Source organism: Geotrypetes seraphini, chromosome 2 (genome assembly GCF_902459505.1).
Source record: "Geotrypetes seraphini chromosome 2, aGeoSer1.1, whole genome shotgun sequence".
Taxonomy (NCBI): domain Eukaryota; kingdom Metazoa; phylum Chordata; class Amphibia; order Gymnophiona; family Dermophiidae; genus Geotrypetes; species Geotrypetes seraphini.
This window is the reverse complement of record NC_047085.1, coordinates 362618491-362641047: the sequence shown is the minus strand read 5'-3', so window position 1 is coordinate 362641047 and position 22557 is coordinate 362618491. Positions and strand designations below refer to the sequence as shown.

Sequence of the window (22557 nt, the reverse complement as noted above, 5' to 3'; positions counted from 1 at the left end):
GCGCAAGTTGGATGCACACCTTCTTGCAAATTGTATCGAGGGCTATGGTATAACTGGGTCTCCAGTCAGGAGTACTTAAATGGGCCGCCGCGTGTGCGGATCACCGGACTGGATGGACCTCGGTCTGATCCAGTGAGGGCTTTTCTTATGTTCTTATGTTTACTTAAGGATTCTCTTTTTTTAAGAACTGAGAGACTCATCTCACTTTTCCCATAGCTCCAAGGAAGATAGACTCTATACAGAATGCAATCCTGCTCCAGCTTTAAAAAGCCACAACTGTCACATCAGTCTTTGCTGGTTGAATCTACTCTTAAAAAAAATCTTCCAGTACAAGAGTATATGCTATTGCTCTACCAGGACATGAAGTCTGCACCATGAATAAGTTTGGGTGCCGCCTCTTCCAGAACTCTATGTTGACTAGCAGAGTTCTTAGTTTTAATATGTCATTTTATCTTAAACAACTCATAAAGAAGTTAGCTGATTTTGATCAATATATTCTATCTCAGTGACTTCCAGAATTTCAGGAGACTGCTCATAGTCTACTATAGATTCAAACGGTTTTATTGATGCAAACATCATCAAATGCTACCTTTTTAAAATTCTTGGCAGGAGATCACATGATGCAGTTACGTGTTTCTGCATTGCTCAGATCTTCCCACTACCATGAACCCTAATTTTTCCATTTATCATGAGCTTTCAAGCGAAATTTGGAATTGAAGATTAATTATATATGGACAAATCTGTGCACAAGCAGGGTGTTAATATGGTGGCTAAAGTTTCAAGTTTATTTCATTTCTTTGATTACTTCGCATAGTCCAAATCCAATGCGATTTACATAAGTTCAAAAATTGAATACAATTTTAAAAACCGACAAACATAACATTCACTACTAATACATTAATCATGTAAGGAGGGAAGCGGTTGACAGCAATTGACATAAATACAATTCTAAAAAAAATAAAACCAGGGGAGGGTCAAGACACAGACAGAGAGACAGCACCTGAGAGATGACAAGATGGCGGAGGGCCCCTCAGTAGTCTGCTATAAACAAGAAAGTTTATGGAAAAATTAACTTTTGATGCATTTGATATGACATCCAGATCATCGGTTATGTCTATTGCTATGAGACTTCTTGCATGGCTGCAAGTCTCTGACATGGACATTAACATTCAAGATTGTTTTGCAAATATTCCCTGTCTTGGTGAAGAGCTCTTATGAGACAAGGTAGAGGATGCCACCCAATGATTAACCTGTCATAAGCAAAGCTGGACTACCTTAATGGGATGAAAAGCTAAAACTTCTTCTCTGCACCCCAAAGAGAATGCTGTGCTCCCAAGATAAAATATGCCTACATAAACCATCAGGACATTCCCTCCAATTCCAGACAGCTTGGAAACAATCCTATTCCCATTTCTTACCAAACCTCTGGAACAGCCTACCTCCTCATATCAGAGCCCTTAAAGTAATTCTTAATTTTAGTAAACTGTGAAATCCTATCTTTTTGCCTAGTCACACCCTCAAACTTTCACCAGCATCAGTAAGTCATCCTATATGAAGATATATTGCAAAACACTTTATGTAAACCCTACATTGTAACATTGTGAATGTAAACTATAACCCATTCTGAGCTGTTTGGTGAGGAAGGGATATAAATCTAAATAAATAAATCTAAGTCTTCCCAGAGAAATTCTTCCTTTTCATATAAGAGGCTTTATCCAACAACTTCATCCTCTTCCAAACCTCCACTACAGAAGAAGCAGAAAACGCAGAAGCCTCAGACTTCGGCTCCTCAAAAACCAGCTCAATCTCTAGAGATCATAGCCACAATACTCCCATTTCAGCCATCTCCCCAACCATCCCATTCAGTAAGCTAAGGAATCCCACATGTGAGAATATGCTGCCTGCTTGTCCAAGGATAAAGCACAGTTACTTACCGTAACAAGTATTATCTGGGGACATCAGGCAGATAGTCTCACATCCCTCCCACCTCCCCTGGTTGGCTTCTTAGCCTGCTTACGAAACTGAGGAACTGCAAGCTGACGTCGGACGGGAGCACTCACACATGCGTGGTACAAGCAGTCTCGAAGCTTCACAAAGCTTAAAGTGATAGTATACTTTCAACTGTCCATACTGGGCTCCGTGGATGATGTCACGCACATGTGAGACTATCTGTCTGCTGTCCCCAGATAACACCTGTTATGGTGAGTAACTGTGCTTTCTCCCAAAAAAACCCCCAGAACCTCTGGGACAAACAGGTGGGGGTACCAAAGAGTTATGCCTAAAGATGGATACGCCAGGGAGGAGGGTTCGTATTGTTTAAGTGGGTAAGCTTGAGGGAGGGAGGGATATGGAGTGGGCAGACTTGTTGAGCCACCGGCCCATTTCTGCCGTCATACTCTGTTTCTAACATTATTCAGTACTTCTTTAGGGAATTCTGCTCTAAATCATATATGTTTGAGAAGTAATTGTTTATGTACTGTAGATTGTAATTGTAATTATTGGGTCCAAACTGCACTGCCAAGTGGCACACACTAGATGCCGATCTGCCCATTCTATTTCTATGGGCAGCTTGACATTTACAGCCTCTTTTACAAAGCCGCGCAGAAACAGCCCCAAAGCCCTTTAATTCTCTATGGGCTTCAGGGCCGTTAGCGCTGAGCAGCCACTAGCGCAGCTTTGTAAAAGACCACCTATGGCTCAAATAGTAATTATTGTTTAAGACATTTTAATTTTTATGTGCAGATTTTATTTCAGAATTCTCTTAGGAATAATTTTTGTAACTGTCACATCTATAAATTTATCTTTATCAGAGTGTGAAGAAGTAAGGGAAGAGGGCAGGAAGGGGTTTGTGAACAGGATCTTTCAGGTCTCATTCACTTCCATGTTCTGCAGCTGGTTCTCCAGTCCCCCTGCATCTATTTTCTTCTTGTTTCCCTCCTGCTGCTTTTTGTATTTATTTGAGAGCTTCTGCTTATTCACAGATTTGAACATTTCTTTCAGTTCTGGAGGCATAAAACCTTGCAACTTTTAAGACACAATAATGCCCCCAAATAATTCATAATAAGATGAATACAAATGTACTTCATATTTCATTAACTGAAAATTATGCTAAGTGTCTAGTTAAACATGCATAAAATCAAAATTAAGGCATTTCTACATAGCTGACTTGTATGTGTAAATTTTGAGATGATTGTAGAATTTGAATTATTTATATTTTAATATCTTTGCCTGTGTGGGTTTGTCCTAAAAACATTATGACCTATAAACCTAAAATTTCCATCTAAGGCAGTGGTCTCAAACTCGCGGCCCGGGGGCCACATGCGGCCCGCCAGGTCCTATTTTGAGGCCCTCAGTATGTTTATCATAATCACAAAAGTAAAATAAAACAGTTTCTTGATCATACATCTCTTTAGCTATAAATGACAATATTATTATTAAGACTTAGCCAAAAGAAAGAAAAGATTTATAACCTATAAAGAGTTTTACCTCATGCAAAATTGTTATTTCTTTAATAAGACATTCACTATTTTTTTCTGAGGCCCTCCAAGTACCTACAAATCCAAAATGTGGCCCTGTAAAGGGTATGAGTTTGAGACCACTGATCTAAGGGGTATGTCTATTAAAGGGCGTTGATCCCTAATGCATTAGTTTGCATGAAAATGCTTACCACAAAGCTCATTAAAGCGTTCTGCGGTAAGTAACCTATTTGCGTGCGCTAAGTTGTGGTATGTATGTTTTTATATTAATTTTCTGAAGTGGCATGTTAGGGGCAGAGAATGGGTGTGGACACTCCAGTTGGTGCATTCTAATTACCATACACTAACTGGTTAGTGCATCCATAATTCAGAAGCTCTTAGCATCACCTAAATAGGAGGCATTAAGTTCTCCCCAATAAGTTTTTCTCAGGTTACGCACGCTAATGCAAACAGCTCACAACCTGAAAAAGAAATACTAGAAATTGCTCTATTTCCTAAACACACTAGAAATGGGCTTAGTGTTTTATAAAGTCTCATGTTAGCAAGTACTAAGCTCATTTACTAGTATCCTTTCGTAGACATTTCCCTGTGTGTTAGGAGACAAGATATGTCTTTTGGAATCAATGCAATTGGAGACTTTCTTTCGTGGTATATCTGAGCAATTATTGATTTTTGCCTCCTTTTTAATTCCTAATGGGGAAGAGGGTTGTCAGAAGGTAGATATATTTGGTATTTCTGGTTCTGGGGGTATATTACTTTCTCTTTCTCCATGGTATGAACTATAAGTTGAAATTTTCTTTATTGATATGAATGTTTTGTTTCTAAGTGAATTGATTATCATTATTTTCCTTTGTATTTTTCAGTTTATGTAAAAATCTAAAACCATTAGTGGTATATCTTTTAGATTTATGAGAGCAGATTTGTTTGATATTGAGTTACCCCTATAGAGTTTTACCCCCTCTTCTATGAAACCGCGCTAGCAGTTTTTAGCGCAGAGAGCCACGCTGAATGGCCAGCTTCTCCTGACGCTCATAGAGTTCCTATGAGCGTCGGGAGCAGTGCAGGCTATTCAACGTGGCTCTCTGCGCTAAAAAACGCTAGCGCACTTCCGGTGACGTCGCGAAGCATGGTGGTCGGTTAGAGTGAGAGCTCTGACCTCCGCGGGTTCCTACCTCCCTCCCGAAGGTGATTAAGTGCTCCCTACTGGCCCGGAACCGGGTTATTATAAGTCCGGAGCAGAGCGCTTCTGTACAATGCCGTCAAAAAAGCAGTCGGCGGAGGGGCGTCGGCCCGATACGGGCGGTGAGCAGTGCGGCCTGCGCCATGTGCGCGGGACCTCCAGAGCGCCCGAGCGCGAGTCTGGAGAGAGTGCTTCGGAGGAGGAGTCGGAGAGGGGTGCTTCTCCGAGATTGAGAAGACAGGACTGTGCCGCGGCGGTCACTAAAGCGGACCTTCAGCAGTGGGCTCTGGATATCAAACAAGAGGTGGCAGCCGTGAAGGGTAAAATTAAAGATGCAGTGAAGGAGATCCGGAAGGACTTTGCTGATCTCCTTGGGAGAGTGGAGGAGACCGAGCGGCGTATTGGGGACCAAGAGGTGGTGGTGCAAGATTTGAGTGGGGCTTTTACAGAAGCTCGGAAGGATTGGCAGGACTGTTTTAACCGCCTTGAGGATCTGGAGAACCGGTCCCGAAGAAATAATGTGCGTATCAGAGGGGTGCCTGAGCTGGCTGAGTTTCAAGATGCTGTACAGGTGGTCCAGGGGATCTTTGGAACCTTATGCCCACAGGAAGGGGAAGAGGTGGGTGCCAGGAAGGTGAAGGTGGACAGGGCCCACCGGGCTCTGGGACCCAAGAAGGATGATAATCCTCGAGATATCATTGCCTGCCTTCATGATTTTGTGGACAAGGATCGGATGGTGCGAAAGGCCAGGGAGTTGGGCACTTTTGCTTGGCAGGGGCATAACGTGGAAGTTTTTCAAGATCTTTCAGCCATTACACTGCAGAGGAGGAGGGAATTTCGACCTGTGGTGCAGATTTTGAGAAAGCAAAATTTGAAATATCGCTGGCTCTTTCCATTTGGGCTCCTGATTACCATCAACGGGGCACACAAGAGAGTTACAACCCTGTCTGAAGCTGGGGCACTGCTGCGGAGGGAAGGTCTCCTGAGTGCGGAGGATCCCCCTCTGGGGAAACCTTTGGGCCAGTCGGCGGAGCGATTTCAGTGGCAAGCTCGATCACAGCGGTCCCGCAAACGCCGACCTGATGGTGGAGAAGGCATAGGGTCCTCGGCGGGACGAGGAGCAGGACCAGCGACTTGAGGTGTAGCTGAGACTGAGGCGGTCTTATCCTGTGGAGAACTCATGGAGACTTGAGACTTTTGGAAACCATGGACTGTTTCCTGTGTTTGGCGGTATGCTTGGGGGTGAGAGTGAGGGGCATATGTAGGGGGGAGTGGTTGCAGTGTGTGTGTGTTGGGAGGTACTTTTGGGAGGGGGGTACATGATGGGGAATTGGGCTTTGGTGAGGTCACCCGAAGTCATGGAAGGGAGACGGTGGTGGCGGGATTGGGTTGGGTGGGGTGGGGGGTGGGGTGGAGGGGGGATGGGGGGTAACAGCATGGGAGTTGAGAGATGGTGTGGGGGGAGGAGAACGGGAGGAGATTTGGGGGGTTTTGATATTCGGGGTTATGGCGGTAGCTAAATTGAGAGTGGGCAGCTTTAATGTCAAGGGTCTCAACATGCCCCGTAAACGCCAATTATTGTTAAAAGAATTAAAGCGGTTACGGATTGATATTAGTTTTGTGCAAGAAACCCATTTTTTGAACACTGGGGAAAAGCTGATACAATATAAAGAATATCCGGATAGGGTTTGGGCCTCTAATAGGAAGGAGAGGAAGAAGGCGGGGGTGGGCATTTTGTTTGCTAGGCATCTTAAAGTGGTCCCTGAACAGGAATGGAGGGATGAGGGAGGACGTTGGGTTATGTGGGTGGGCCAAATTAATGGGGAAGTGGTTACGTTAGTGAATTTGTATGCCCCGAATGCTCAACAGGGTTCCTTCTTTGATGAGGTATTGGCCAAGGTACTGTTGGTTAAAAAGGGATCGTTGCTGGTGGGCGGGGACTTCAATCTGGTGGTTGACCCCCGTTGGGATTCAACTGGGGCTGGGGGAGATAGGCATAAGGCTGATAGGCAGCGTCTTAAGCATTTTGTTGATGTTCTCAACGTGGTAGATGGTTGGCGCTCTCAGCACTGGATGGGTAAGGATTACTCTTATTACTCCCCCGTACATGCGGTGTATACTAGAATTGATATGTTATATATGGATAAGGGGTGGGGGGGTAGATTGCTCGACACGCGCATCGAGGACATTGGGTGGTCGGATCATGCTCCCATTTGGATGGATATCCGATGGGGGGCTTCACGAGTGGGGGACCGATATTGGAAATTGAATGATAGTTTATTGAAGGATCCGTTGCTACTCCGTAGGGTGGAGCAGGTTATTTTGGACTTTTTGAAGCATAATGATGTTGACCAATATTCTCCAATGACAATCTGGGAAAGTTTGAAAGCGGTGCTACGGGGGGAGCTTATCTCGATGGCTGCGTATAAAAAGCGGCTTAATTTGCAGCGGGAACGGAGCCTGAGAGAGAATCTACGGCACCTTGTTGATCAACATAAGCGGGGTCAGGGAGGGGCAGCCTTGGGGCTCCGGATTCGTGAGGTGCGGGCGGACTTGGGGAAGTTGGAGGATGAGGAGATCAAATTCAATCTTGAACGCCTTCGTCTACGGTTTTTTGAATCTGGTAATAGAGCGGGGAAATTGTTGGCTCATCGGCTACGACTTAGGCAGACGCAATCTAATATTATGGCTATTAAGGATGGTTCGGGTCAGACATTGACAGCTGAAGGAGCTATCCATGCTCGCTTCTGTGAATTCTATCAGCAGCTTTATACACCAGAGAGTCAGGGATCAGAGGAGGAGATTCGGACTTATCTACAGGATTTGGGCTTGGAGTCCCTTCCGGCTTCGGTGATGCAAGGGCTGGATGCTGATATTTCTTTGGAGGAAGTGCATAATGTGATCAGCCAGCTGAAACCGGGGAAATCTCCGGGTTTAGATGGGTTCACGGGGTTGTTCTATAAGAAGTTGTCTTCCTTGGTGGTGCCGTTGTTGGCGCGCGTATATAATGACTTGAGAGATGGAGCTCAATTACCTTTCTTCATGCGGTTGGCAGGGATCACAATTTTGCCGAAGCCGGGGAAGGACGCTACCCAGTGTGGGAGTTATAGGCCGATTTCCCTGCTGGGTATTGACACAAAAATTTTTGCTCGGGTGCTTGCTGATAGATTGGCATCTCATCTGCCGACACTTATTCACCCCGACCAGGTGGGGTTCATAGGGGGTCGGCAGGCGGCGGATGGGATCCGTAAAGTTTTGAACTTGGTTTGGCAGGCCCGCCGTTCAGGCGGGTCCTGGGTGGCGGTGGCAGTGGATGCCGAAAAGGCGTTTGACCGGGTGGATTGGCGGTTTATGGAGGCGGTCTTGCGCCATGTTGGCCTGGGGCCTCGTTATGTGTCCTGGATTCTCTCTTTGTATAATGGACCCATGGCGTGTGTGAAAATTAATGGGGTCTACTCCTCTCCCTTTGAATTACGGCGGGGGACGAGGCAAGGTTGCCCCTTATCGCCCTTGCTATTTGCTTTGGTGATTGAGCCTCTTGCACAAAAGATTCGACTGACCGCTAGGGTGCGGGGTGTGACGGTTCTGGGGAGGGAACACAAGTTGTCCTTATTCGCTGACGATATCTTGGCAATTGTAGAGGGGTCTGTGGAGTCCCTTAGTTCCCTTCAGGAACTTATGGCAACCTATGGGGCTTTATCCGGTTTTAAGGCTAACATGGATAAAACGGAGATCCTTAATTTATCAGTCCCGGACTCTGATATTCCTGGTATAAAGCGGGTGGTGCCCTTTCGGTGGGTTAAGGGCCCTATTAAATATTTGGGTATCCAGCTGGGGGTGGACTGGACGTCCTTATTTCAACTTAATTATATTCCCCTGGTGGCGTCTCTGAACCGGGATATGGATCGGTGGGATAAATTGTATGTGTCTTGGATGGGCCGCATGGAGGTATCTCGGATGTTGATCTTACCTAGATTCTTGTATTTTTTTCAAGTTTTGCCTATTGAAATTCCTCGGAAGTATTTTATTCGTTGGCAGCGCAGCCTCTTAAGGTTTGTGTGGGAAGGCAGACGGCCCCGGGTGGCACAGTGGGCCATGTTTAAGTTTAAGGCAGAGGGGGGTCTGGGGATCCCTCATCTGGAGCATTATTATCAAGCGGCCCAGTTAAGAGCGGGTGTGGAGTGGCATGCGCCTTCGGTGAAGTTATGGGTGCAGGTGGAACAGGGATTGCTGGATGATTCGGGGGGAACTAGGACCCTGGGGTCGCTATTGTGGGGGGATTTGGGGGTCAGGGAGCTGGGGACCGTTTCTAATCCATTCACTTCCTGGACGTTGCGGGTTTGGAAAGCGGTAGCGCGCAAACTGTTAGGTAAGAGCAAGGGGGTGCACTTTCTTCCATTGCGCTTTGCCTCTGATTTTGTACCGGGGAGAGATGGGGGGATATTTGTGAGGTGGGCAAGGAATGGGCTGCAGTACTTTGGCCAATTCTTGGAGGGTGAGAATCTTCGGGCTTTTCCGGTGCTTCAGGCCCTTTATCAGCTAGAATCTAGGGACCTTTTCCCATATCTCCAGGTGAAAAGTTATTTGCAAACGGCTAAGCGGGCTGATGCCGCAGTGTATACCTGTTCGGCCTTTGAGCGGCTGTTGGGTTCCCCAGTGAGTAGAGGCTGCATTTCCCTATTGTATAAATGGGTGCATAAAGATGGGGCCCGCAAACCTAAATACCTTGAAGCTTGGGAAAGGGATTTAGAGCAGGAGTTCGATGAGGCCTTGTGGGAAACTATATCGCTTCGGATACACCGTTTAGCGGTGGCTCCGGTGCTAGTGGAGAATGCTCTTAAGATGCTGGTCCGCTGGTACATGACCCCGGTTCATATGAGCAAAATATCTGCCCAGGGATCAGACTTGTGCTGGAGGGGATGTGGGCAGCGGGGAACTTTTCTTCATATGTGGTGGAGCTGCCAGCCGCTTCAAGAATTCTGGAGACAGGTGTTTCACTATGTGGGGGCTCTCCTCCAGGTGTCCCTGCCTGAAAGAGCGGAAGTGGCCTTATTGGGGTTTCCTGTGGGGGGGGTTGATGCTTCACAGGATAGGCTGGTACAGCTGGCGTTCACGGCTGCTAGATTGACTGTGGCACGCCATTGGCGAAGCACGATCATACCCACGTTACCTCTTATGAGAGCTAAATTGGGCTGGGTTTGTGAACGCTATAGGCTTTCGGCTCTGCTGACTAGACGTTGGCAGCAATATTATGATCTATGGGGAAGATACATGGCTGTGGAGGAATTGGATCTGGAGACCTCTGTTGTCAGCTGACCTGCTGGATCTCATATGGATTTGGGTTTTGGGGGTCTGTTTTGATCTGGTTTTGTGTTTTGCTATGTCACCTATGTATTCTTTTTCTCTTTTTTTCTCCTTCCTTTACTCGGGAGATGAGATGCTCGTGGGGGGGGATTTCTGGCTTACAGGAGATGAGGGGTGCTGTATGCTGTTACGGGGGGGGGAGGGTAGGGGGGGTGGTTTCCGGGGGGGGGGGGGGGTTGCTACTCTGTTGATTGACTGATTGTTCTGTTTTGGCACAGTACTGCTGTGATGTTGTGCATTTCTTTGTTATAAATAAACAATTACAAAAAAAAAAAAAAAAAAAAAAAAAACGCTAGCGCAGTTTCATAGAAGAAGGGGTTAGTATAGATCAGGGGTGTCAAAGTCCCTCCTTGAGGGCCGCAATCCAGTCGGGTTTTCAGGATTTCCCCAATGAATATGCATGAGATCTATTTGCATGTACTGCTTTCATTTTATGCTATTAGATCTCATGCATATTCATTGAGGAAATCCTGAAAACCCGACTGGATTGCGGCCCTCGAGGAGGGACTTTGACACCCCTGATATAGATCAAAATATATTTTTTTCATATTTTTATAAATAGAATGCTCCTTGCCCCCCAAAAAAGTCTCTCTCACACATGAATTTCAACTGTAAAATGCTGAGGGTAGTTTATATGTTATGTAGAGACCAGTTTATTGCTTTCTCAATGTTCTATTTGGGTTATTCTGACCAGTAATATTCTGAAACGTTCAATAAATATAGCTCTATTTTTCAGTGAATTACTAAGGGAACAGAAGCTAATATAACTTCTTTATGGTTATAGTTAAGCATGAGAACTTTATGCAGTTTTTAATGCAAAATTGCTTTTATTTTGATGACTTTTAAGAGGCTGAAAATGATATATTGAATAGGACTGCTTCAAAAATTAGGGCATGCTTCCAGTTGATCATTTATTTTAAGCTATTAAGGGCCCAAAATGTTGATTGACCTGCTTTAGCCTTCAGTTCCATGGTGGAACAAATATTATTGGCATGTCTAATCTCTTATAATTGCTCTGTTTACTTTCAACAACCATGGACTTCTCTAAGCGGCTGTATGAACATTTGAAAGCGAAGATAAGAAGTAGGGAAAACTATAAAAAATCTCTGTATGTTTTCAGCTAGCAATTTCAGTTGTCAGAAACATTGTTAAAAATGGTAGCTACATAAAACTGTGGAAGTTGAGAAAAGATCTGGAAAACAAACCTGGTAAAATTTGCAAAGTAAAAGCCTACAGATCACTGCAAATGATCTGCTAAAACACTTACAGCCTCTTTTACAAAGCCGTGCTAGCAGCTGCCACACGGCAACAGCCCCGAAGCCCTTTAAATCTCTATGGGCTTCGGGGCACTCTATTTACCATATAAACTACTATGCAAAATCATAGCTGCATTACTTTCAATCACATTACACAAAAAAAAGAATGCAAAAAGTAGCCCCCCCCTTCCAAGATTATTTTACAATCCCTGGTGGTCTATTGTTCAGGCAAGAGTGATCCTCAGTCACTCTTGACCATCAGCTGTACTCTCAAAATGGTGGCCTTGACCTCTTGCAGCAGTCTCATGAGATTTCCACTAGAAGTCATGGTAGCCATTTTGATAGCAGAGCCACCAAGGGCAAGAGCAAATGTGGATCACTCCTGCCCATACCTAGATTTTCACTATAGGTCATGGTAGCCATTTTGATAGCAGAGGCACCATGGGCAAGAGCAAATGTGGATCACTTTTGTTTACAACTAGACTCTCAGGCATTGTAAGATAGGCTCGAGTGTGATATCTGCAGTGGGGAGAGGCAAATCCTGTTCTGAAAGGGAGAGGGAGACACAGGACAAGAACAAATTTTAGCTTCAATAAAAAATATGTGGTTTGAATCAGCTGAAATCAAAACCATGGCCATAGCCTTTCAGCCAAAACCAAATAATGTAGAAAAAAAAATTGGGGGCCAGAAATTTGGTTGGCCTCTAATAGTAATTATGCATTAAAAATTGTATAAAGCAGATATATGCCATGTAGAGACTACCCGCTTCTTTTTTTATTTATGAAATTTCATATATTATACATTCAGTCATCCAAATTGAATAACAGAAATAGAATTAAAACAGGTGAGAGATATTTAAGAATAAGGTAAATTAATACAGCAAAATAAAAAACCAATATCATAGAGGCAACAGAGTGAATGTAGCAATCCAGAATTAACTATGGGAACTGCCAAATGATTCAGTGAACCTTCTCTATAATTAAAAAAAATCTTGAAGCGAGCGAGGATGATAAAAACATTATTTTCCAAAAGTACACAACAGAAACAAGGAAATTAAAAAAAAATCAGTTGACCCACTCAAAGTGAGGAGTCAAGATTTTAAGGCTAATAAGTCCCTCCTCCTAAGTTGGGTCCAACTCAAAATACAGATAAATATTAGAAAAAAGCATTGAACAATGCTTCAATAAACAGATCCCTTGCTTGTCCAAGGCATAATTCCAACACCATAATCCAATCAGGTTCCAGCAGAAAGGTTAGCAGTAAAGTTCTTAAAGTCACTAACTATGGAATTCTCCAGAAGTACTATCAAATCCAAAGAGCCACTTTATGCTGATTGTCATCCAGGCATACATACATTTGACGCTCAGCCAAATCAAGGTTGGCACTAATATTGTAATTAAGAACTAGGTAATCATAAAAACATCATCTGAAGTAAAGAGTCCCTAACTGAATAGCATTTCACAGCCAGTCCAAAATGATCTCAAATCTTCCCACATCTAGACTCGACTTACTGTCAAAGGGAATAAGCTGATCCAAGTCAATGACATTATTTATTCTACTCAGGCACTCATTCTGTTCCCCTAATCTAGGGAAGAGGCCACCTGGATGGTTTTCCTCCGTGATAATAGTAAATCTTACTCCTCAGACAGGGATTACAGGCCAATCAGGGACTTTGTTAGGCTCCTTCCTAAGGAAGTCCCTGATTGGCTCAGATGCCTCAGACCCCATCCGGGAGGAGCCTGAGGCGTCTAAGCCAATCAGCGCCTTAGGCTCCTCCCCATGCATCACATGCATGTAGAATTTTAAGTACTTACAACCTTTAAGAAATGAGAATTATTTATACTTTACACTAAAAGTTAAATTATAAAATTGGATAGTTAAAGAAAATACATTCTGAACCTGTGATGAACCTACACTTTAAGCTTAAGGCTATGACTGTATGGAGCCTGGAGTGGTGTTCTGAGATTCTTATATATATAAAAAAACGTGTTGGCTTGAATTTATGAGTAAACACTAACAGTGTATTACTATAAGTGGGTAACACAGTTACCGACAGGTCTACAGCAATCGGGTTTTAGGATTGGTAAAAAATGATGCTAAATAGCCAAGCAATGTAAGTGAATCAATTACTTGGCTATTTTGCATGGGGTTTTACTAATTTGCATAGCTGGATTGGAAAATAGGTGATCAAGAGGAAAAACATTCTGTGGGCCATTTTATGAAAACTGGTTTAGCGACAATCCCTGACTTTAGTGAATCTAGCCCAAAGAGATTAATCTTGCAACCATTAGGCCCTGATTCTATAAATGTCACTTAACTCCTAGATACCGTTGAAGCTCAGCTGTCAATAATCCACTAGGCACCATTTATAGAATCACACCTAGCAGCACCTAAGCATTCTTAGGCACTGCTAAAACCTTAGCCTTACTGCTATTTAGACCAGGATTTTCTCGACTTAAATGAATACGCCTAAGTGAAACCATGCCCAAACTCTGTCCTAAGTCCACCCCTAACCAAGCCAGTAGGTGCCTCAGTGTAGACACTTACCATTGGTTTTTAATGGCGCTTCCAATTATCAGCCCTGATTAAGCCAGTCAAAAAATTAAATTAGGCACCTATATTGACTAGGCTCACCAATCTTCCTGCTTAACTTTAGTTGTCTTTTTATAGAATCAGGGCCTCAGTGCCTACAGATATTTTAAATTTGCTAGCTGATACCTGGTGAAATTTACCACAGGAGCCTGTTCACCCTTCTTTTTCTCTGCTAAGTCACCTATCCCCAGCCTAACTCCATTATCCTCTGATCGGAACATTTGGCCCTACTTACCCCAGCCCCAATCCAGCAGTCACTTTTCTGCCCCACTGTCCCCTTCAATGACTCACTTATTTCTGAAATCATGCTTACTGAATGCTACCTACCTACCTCCCTCTGAGGGCGCTTTTTCTCTTGCGGCTCCTCGTACTTTTCATCCCAGCCAATTTCTTCTAAAACCAATACCAGGGGCAGTGTGTGCTAACATGCAGTCATCAGCTCACTGTTTATAAATTTAAAAGGCTGTTTATTCTGATAGATCCTTATGACACCTAAATGATATCCAATTCAGGACAGGAACAAAGAGTGATATTACTTATTCTCAGTGTCTCTTTGCTTTCTAAACTTCATATCCTTACTTTGCTTTCAGTTGACATTACTACTGTATTGAGCTTCATTTATCTTTTATACCTATTCTTTTCTCTTTGGTTTCTTTCTTCTGCCCTTGTCTTTCCAGGAGAATCGGCGCATGCAACAGAAAATAGACTCTCAGACCAGAGAGGTGTTTGACCTTCAGGAGACAATTAATTGGAAAGAGAAAAAAATTGGGGTATGACACTATAAGGAGAGAGGGGGGTTTTGAATAGGAATAACCCAGTACATTTTAATATTGTAAAAGTTGGATGTCTGTGTTTTGAGCAAGTTAATTATATTTTGATATGACTGGATGATATTCTTAAACATGTATCTAGTATTGTAATTGCATTATTCAAAAAGTGATCATTGTAGGTAATTAGTTAGGTACTTGGTATTCACTCCCAGTCCTTGAGAGTCTCCAATAGGTCATGTTTTTAGGATATCCTTAATGAGTATGTATAAAGAAGATTTGCTTGCTTGCTACTTCCATTATAAAAATTTAAACTTGGTTTTCATTCATTCAAAAAATTCTAAATATATCTTGTAACCCTAAAGAGAGAGTTGAAAAGAAGCTATTAAATGTAGCCACTGATGTTTGATGGCTAAAGAAGTCATCATATTCTTCATAATATCCCCAGTGCATCTGTTTCTCTCCCCCTCCATTTCAGAATAACTAACATTTCTATTTATCTAATAAAATCAACAACAGATAAGTGATTGATAAACAAAAATAGCCATATGAATGGTCACAATGCAAAAATAGGTAGTAAGGTTTACGTAAAACCAAATAATTCTTGGAGACCAAGAAGCCGTCTACAGACGCTAATAGTTTATTATAAAGATTTGGTTTATAAAAACCAATTTGATTATAGCACACATTTTGTGCCAAAATTTAGGTTGTCACTAACTCTGGACCTCGGGGAGAATTTGTAACAGAAAATAAGGTTCTGCTAATTGTTCTCACAGTATGACTTTCAATGGCCAGCTGCTTTCTGTAGATCTCTGAAGGTGGTGAGCTCAACAGTTGGCTGCATCCATACTCCATGAAGATGACTCCCAACACTTTGTCCAGAACTTTCTCAACAACATGTCTAAAACCTGTCATGAGTCGCAGTGTATATACTTCATAGGGTATCTCTGTAAGTTCCTGCTCAGGATATGTTGGGGTTTTGTAAGGAGTTGTCTCTCCAGTTGTTTTTGGTAGAAAAGGAAAGAAACATTGATTTTGTAAGTATGTACATAATAGCAACTTTCATAAGAACTGTTGACGCTTACTCTGTCATTGCACTTGACAAATTCAGAAGTTTCCTTCAGCTTCCCTCTGTGTTCACAGAAGTTAGCACAAATTTTTGTCTTTGGCCTGTAAAATTGTACTGCATGCAATGTATAATTTGCAGAACCAAAAACCAATTGTCATAGAAAGTAGATTATTTTTTGTTCACATTTTGGTATAGACAAGATTTTTTAAAGCAAAATGAAAGGTTAGAGAATATCTTATACTAAATGAAAAGAATATCTAGCTTCTGCAATAAAATGCTGTGCAATAACAAGGACAAAACTAGGTTTAAAGACCAAACACACAAAATGTCAACCAGAAAATATATCAGTAAATTGTTTTTCATATTGTAAGCAACAGATGAATTAATTGTTGTCAAACTACCATATTAAAAAGTTACTACTTTATCATCACCAACAGATCATTCAATAGGTTATACTGGTCTACCAGCAGGTAGAGATAGCGAACACAGAACTGAACTCTGCCATAAGAGGCACTGCACAACTGTTCCAAATAAGTATTTCTCTATCTCCTGCAAGTGAAAGACAGTTTCAAGGTTTATTAAAAATTTCTTATACCGCTTAATCCAAAATTCAAAGCGGTGTACAATAAAATACACAATCAGTGTACAGTAGTACAAAACAGAGATTAAAAACAAAATACGTATCATTACTGAGGATTGATTAGTTAAAACAAAACCACATACATCAGACAAACAAAAACAAGAGGGAAAGAGGGAAGAACTACAGTAAGTAAAGGAAAGAACAATAGGAAATGGGTTGAACTGAAAACAACAGTTTCCTATACAGCTCCTGGTCTGTTTTGCAGATACTTGCTCTTTGTTCAGTAGCTTTGGTTCCAGTTTGACCTAGAGGTCAGACTTGACTGTACAGCCTTTCTTGTGGGCATAGCTAATAGTGCTAGGTCCTTCCATCCCCCTGCTTTCCTTCTCCAGTACTGACTCCTTCCTCTTTTAAAAAAAAAAAATGGACTACAGGGAGAAGTGATTTTAGACATTTATGCCCGCTTTAGTGTCTGCTTATAGGGATGCCTTGTGCAATTCTCTCTGAGATTTCTTTGTGCTGCTAAGAATGTCAGAATCCTTTTATTTCTTTAAGCAGTCTTGGATCTTGTTTAATGGCAGCTTTAGCAATAGCAAAGAAGTACTGCTCCCAATGAGATACTAGAAAAGCAGTGGGGCAGTGCTTTTTCTGTACTGCTGTCCCTGTCAGTGGCAAGTATCTCGCACAGAATTAGAGGACTATCCTGCTCTGGCTGGAACCATGTTGCAGCATTGCTTGGGGAAGCTGTGACATGCAATGCAGCAACAGTTCGAGGGAATGAGGCTGTGGCTGTGGTAGCCTTTTTAGTTTTTACTTACTTCTTACATAAGAATATAAGAATAGCCTTACTGGGTTAGACTAATGGTCCATCCAGCCCAGTAGTCTGTCTTCACAGTGACCAAACCCAGGTCATAAGTACCTGGCAAAAATTAAAATACAGTGGTGCCTCGCATAACGAACGCCTCGCACAACGAACGCTGCACACAACGAACTTCATGTCTTGATTCACACAACGAACTTCGTTTCACACAACGAACTTCACACAACGAACTTCGTTTCACACAACGAACTTCGTTTCACACAACGAAGTCGCCCGAGCTGCCGATGTATTGCATCCTTCCGCGCAGGCACTGCAGGCAGTCGTTAGTCACTGCGCTTAACTGCCCTCTCTCACTGTATACAGTCATCCTTTTAAGATAAACTCAATATTTTTTATATATCATGGCTTCTAAAAAAAGCAGGAAGGTGATTTCTGTTGAAATGAAACGGGAAATAATTAGAAGGAGTGAATGTGGGGTAAAACAGTGTGACCTCGTCAAAGAGTTTGGCCTCAGCAAGACCACCATTTTCACCATTTTGACAAATTTATCTTTTTTTATGTCATCTTAGCATATTTTATGCTGCAGAACGAATTATTTTTTTTAACATGTATTGTTATGGGAAAACGCGTTTCACATAACGAACTTTTCGCATAACAAACTTGCTCCTGAAACGAATTAAGTTCGTTGTGTGAGGCACCACTGTAGTAGGTAGAGAATGACACGGTGGCGGTTTACCAGCGGCCACCGCATTTCAGCCGCGGGTCACCGCCGAAAACGGGGAAGAAAACTAGCAGTCCCTGCGGCGACGGGGACAAGGCCATTCACCGCCCGCGGGGCGGTGAATGGGTCTTGTCCCCGCAGTGAGGCATGAAGGATCGCGCGGTCCCCGCAGCTCACACCCGCCTGCCCAATCGATTCTAGTGTTTAGCCAGCTCTCTCCCTTCTCCTCACCTTAGTTTGTAGATTTTCTTTTTCGGCGACCCGCACACTATCAGAGAGCCACGCACCCGCCGCTGCTCAGTTTCGATCTTCTGCTCTGACGCAACCGGAAACAGGAAGTTGCAGCAGAGCAGAAGATTGAACACTGAGCAGCCGCGCGTGTGCGGCTCTTTGGGAAAGCGTGCATGTCGCTGAAAAAGAAAGCTTGCAAATTAAGGTGAGGAGAAGGGAGAGAGCTGGCTAAACACTAGGATCGATTGGGCAGGCGGGTGGGGGCTGCGAGGACCGTGCGATCGCTAGTGTTCCCGGCTCAGACTGTAAGGAGGGAGTGAAAGGGAAAAGGATTCTGGGCCAAGGTGATGAAAACGGAAAGAAAAACCCACAGCAGGAAAGAAAGGGAAGGACAGGCAGGTGAGCCAGATGCTAGAAGCAGGGGGGGGGAAGAAAGAGGGAAAAAAGCTAGATGGGGTTGAAAAGAAGAGACACACTGGTATGGAAGAGGAAGATAGGGGAAATCTGGACACAGGAAGGTAACAGAAAGAGGGGAAATTATGTGCATGGGGCATAGGGACAGAGACAAAAAGGGGACATGCCATGTGGATGGAATATGGACACAGGGGGGGGCAATGGCAGATACATAGGGGAGATATTAGAAAAGTATATAAAATCGTACCCGTTTGAGGCTTTTATGTATGCAGCAGTGACGGTGACGGGGCGGTGAATGGGATGGCAGTGGCGGTGACGGGGCGGTGAAGAGGATGGTGAGACGGGGACGGGGCGGTGACGGGGATGGTGAGACGGGGACGGGGCGGTGACGGGGACCAATTTTTTCACCGTGTCATTCTCTAGTAGTAGGTTGAAGCACTGCCTAATTCAATCCCACCATTGCAGTAGCTCTCAGATTTAGCCTCTTTGCAGATTCCTTCAGTGCCTTCTGCTATTCCCTTTTCTCTAGACGTTTTTTGTTGGGGGTTTTTTTAACTCCTGCATCAATCTTCTTCAAAAGCTTCTGTACTCTTGGTGCCTTCTCAGGACAACTTGCCCTCTAAAAAAGATGATTATGATCTCCTGACTGGGAAACGTAACATAACAAAGTGCTTGTAAACCGCATTACCCTTCAGTTCTATGCGGTGCACAGATTGAAAGGGAATTACAATATTTAGTCCTTCGTGCATTTATCAAATAAGTTTTCAATAGTTTCCTAAAATGATAAGATGAAGCATTAGCAATTGACTAAACTCCTTATCTCTTGTTGCTGCCTGGAAGGAAAATAACACTGTGCAGCAGAGGTTTTGGGGCATGAATTGTAGTGGGTGTTCTATAGTGATTTGGGGTTGCTGAATTCAAAACTAATCTTAATTTTTTGATATAACCCTCTGATTTTTTTGCAAAAGAACATTATAATGCAAAAATTAATATTTTCACTATATTTTCTAATGCTTTTTTTGTAGGATATGCAGAATATAAATTTTTTTTTTTTATTTATATTCCGCATATCTTACAATTCTATGTGGATTACAAATTATTCAGATACTTGAGCATTTTTTCCTAACTGTTCCGGCAGGCTCCCACTCTATCTAATGTACCTGAGACAATGGGGATTAAGTGACTTGCCCAGGGTCACAAGGAGCAGTGTGGGATTTGAACCAACAACCTCAGGGTATCGAGGCTGTACCTCTAACCATAGTTTGCCTCAAATTAGATTTTTATGCAAAAGTATTAATTTTAATGATGTAATAATGTGCTATATAATTAAATTATTATGGGTGAGGAGGCGGAGCTGAAATATGTAGTTCTCTGTAGACCTATTGCATCATCAGCAATTTTAAAGCTTCATCAGCACAGTCGAGATTAAATCGTTGATTTTGTATCAGGGTTTTGCTTCTTAGTTATCAATTTGTTGCTTTTGAAACGTTTTTATTGTTTTGTTAGTATAATCAAGAAAGTGTGATCTGTGGGGAGTATACAGTTAAGTCTCAGAAAAGAAATATGACTCCACTCATAAGGAAAGCATATGAACTCTATTTTGATTGCAAAATTGAAGATCAAGATAAGGTTTGGGCACCTCACATGTGTTGTAAATCTTGTGCCAACAACTTTGGAGCATTTAAAATTACAAATCATATATTCATAAAATATTATTTGAATCAAAAAATGTTTTAATGTTACAAATATAGATATAAACACTTCACTTCACATATAATACCAACAAACCCCCACCCCTCTCTTCTCTTTCCCTCACAAGTCTCTATTCTCAGTCCACCAAATACCAGTTCATAACCACACTATGGGGCTCATAATCGGCACTTGGACAAACATTGTAAAAATACGTCCAAGTGCTGATAATAAAAACGGGTTTTGGACATATTTCTAAACGACCTTCATAGTGCCGCTGAAAGACCATCACTAAACTGGGCATTTCAGGAGGAGTGTCGAGGGCGGGACGTGGGCCAGCTTAGACTTAGTCGTACTGCATGTATAACCGAAAGTTATACCACACAAGATCGACGGAACTTAGATGTTGTGACTTAGACCATTTAAAACATGGTCTAAGTCACAAAAACCCACCTAAAGTCACCAGAAAAGCACTGCAAACACATAATACAGACCCCCACACACTACCCCATGGATCACTGACCACCCCCAACCCCATAAAAATCGTAATCACACCTTTAAAATTCAGCCTTCAGACCATCATTACCTGGCAGCCTAGCATAGGAAAGTCTAGTTTTCCTTTACAGAGGTGTCTTAAGCCGTCTTAAGGGTGGGTTAGGGACCCATGGAGAGGAGGCCCCATGCTCATAAGCCCCTGTAATCAATGCATTGATACTGAAACATGTGCAGTCAAATATACACCCCCAAAACCCTTTTGTACTGGCATATAAGTGGCTCCTGCAGCCATAAGGGCCATTAGGGTGGTAGATAAGTGGGTCTGGGGGATTCTGCAGGTGGTTTGGGGGGCTCACCGTGACCTACAAGGGAGCTGTAGTGAGATGATGACATGGCACCCTTTTTGTGAAGTTCACAGCAGTGCCCTGTAAGGTACCCCACTATTTAGGTGCCATGTCTGGGTGTTCAGTCCATCACTTTGCAGACCTCTCCCGTGTCCAACAGGGCTTGTTCTAGGCGTTTTTGACTTGGACGAAAATGTGGTATAAAAATGAACAATTTAGCGGCTTGGACGATCAGATCGGCAGGACGTATGCTTAGACGATTTTCGAAACAAAAAAAAATTTGGACGTATTTTTCGAAAATGTGTCTTAAGCTCTTTTTTACTTTGGACAACTTGCGGACTTGGACGAAAACGGACTTACACGTTTCTTTCGATTATGCCCCTCCGTGTGTTTTTCAAATGGTTTTCAAGCAGCTGTCTTTTTTCCTACATAGGTTGATGAGCTGTGTTGACCATGACATGAGCCATTTTATCGAGTCCACTGCTGAATACTAAATTCTCGCTGCATGGCACTCTGTTATCCCAGCCCTCCACAGAACTGTGTTTCGCAATAAAGCATTTTCAGGGGCATTCATTCAATTGTGCAAGGAGGTGAATATTGAGGTCAGGTTTGGTGCTCCGTTTAGTAACATCCACTGTGGTACTGTGTTATGATAAATATATATACAATTACAAGGTGTAAAGTGGAATTGGAGCCCCATCCAGCTATAAGCCCCTAAAGACCCAGAGTTTCAGTTGTGTATATTAGGATTTTTAGTTTGTGGTTCTGTATTTGCATAGGGTTCATTGTGTGACCAATGACAGGTGTTCTAGAAGGAATGAATGTCAAGAAATGCTATTGGCATCATGGCTCCAAGTAGTAAGATATTTGTCGGCTCTCCTTCAGCCATTTTGGACTCAAAATGGCCCTCACTTAAAAATTAGTGAAGACCTCTGGTTTATATAGTACATAGATTGTTTATTCTAGTACAGTTTGTATTGAAGCAGTGTTTGAACTTTTAAAGAAGATAGCACCATCTTCCAGTCTGTGTTGAATAACTTGCATGAATTGTCACTTATATGTTTGATATTATTGGATTTTCACTTCATCTGTGTTACTTTTGCTACTTATATGTTTGTGTACATCACTGTGCACATTTAGAGATACGCGTGTAAGAAGTTATTTACTTTTGTACTCTTGCAGTTTTAGTGCGCCAAACACCCTATGTATAGAGATAAAGAGAAAATACAAGTAGCCACAAATGCTATGACTCATTCAGTATATACTGGAATGGATTATTTCTCTTTATTTCATAGGTCTGATGCTATTAGAAACATGAAACATAGAAACATGATGGAAGTTAAAGGTCAAATGGCCCATCCAACCCATCCACAGCATCCAGTATCTCCTTTCCCTAAGAGATTCCACATGTCTGTCCCATGCTTTCATGAATTCAGACAGTTTTTGTCTCACCACCTCTACTGGGAGGCTATTCCAACAATCTACAACCCTTTCTGTAAAAAAAGTATTTCTTTAGATTACTCCTTAGCCTATCACCTCTTAACTTCATCCTATGCCCT

General features: G+C 42.7%; 1 protein-coding gene across 19 annotated transcripts in view; it reads left to right on the top strand.

The window, feature by feature from the left end:
- Window positions 1-22557, top strand: part of LRRFIP2 (LRR binding FLII interacting protein 2) — a 231529-nt gene that overhangs the window by 182366 nt on the left and 26606 nt on the right. For 13 of the 19 annotated variants that reach the window (XM_033930537.1, XM_033930533.1, XM_033930541.1 and 10 more), the window contains one exon: window positions 14546-14638. The exons of the other annotated variants lie outside the window; for them this stretch is intronic. In XM_033930537.1, the coding sequence (XP_033786428.1) occupies window positions 14546-14638 (93 nt within the window). The remainder of the gene's footprint in view (window positions 1-14545; window positions 14639-22557) is intronic. 19 annotated transcript variants of the gene reach the window in all.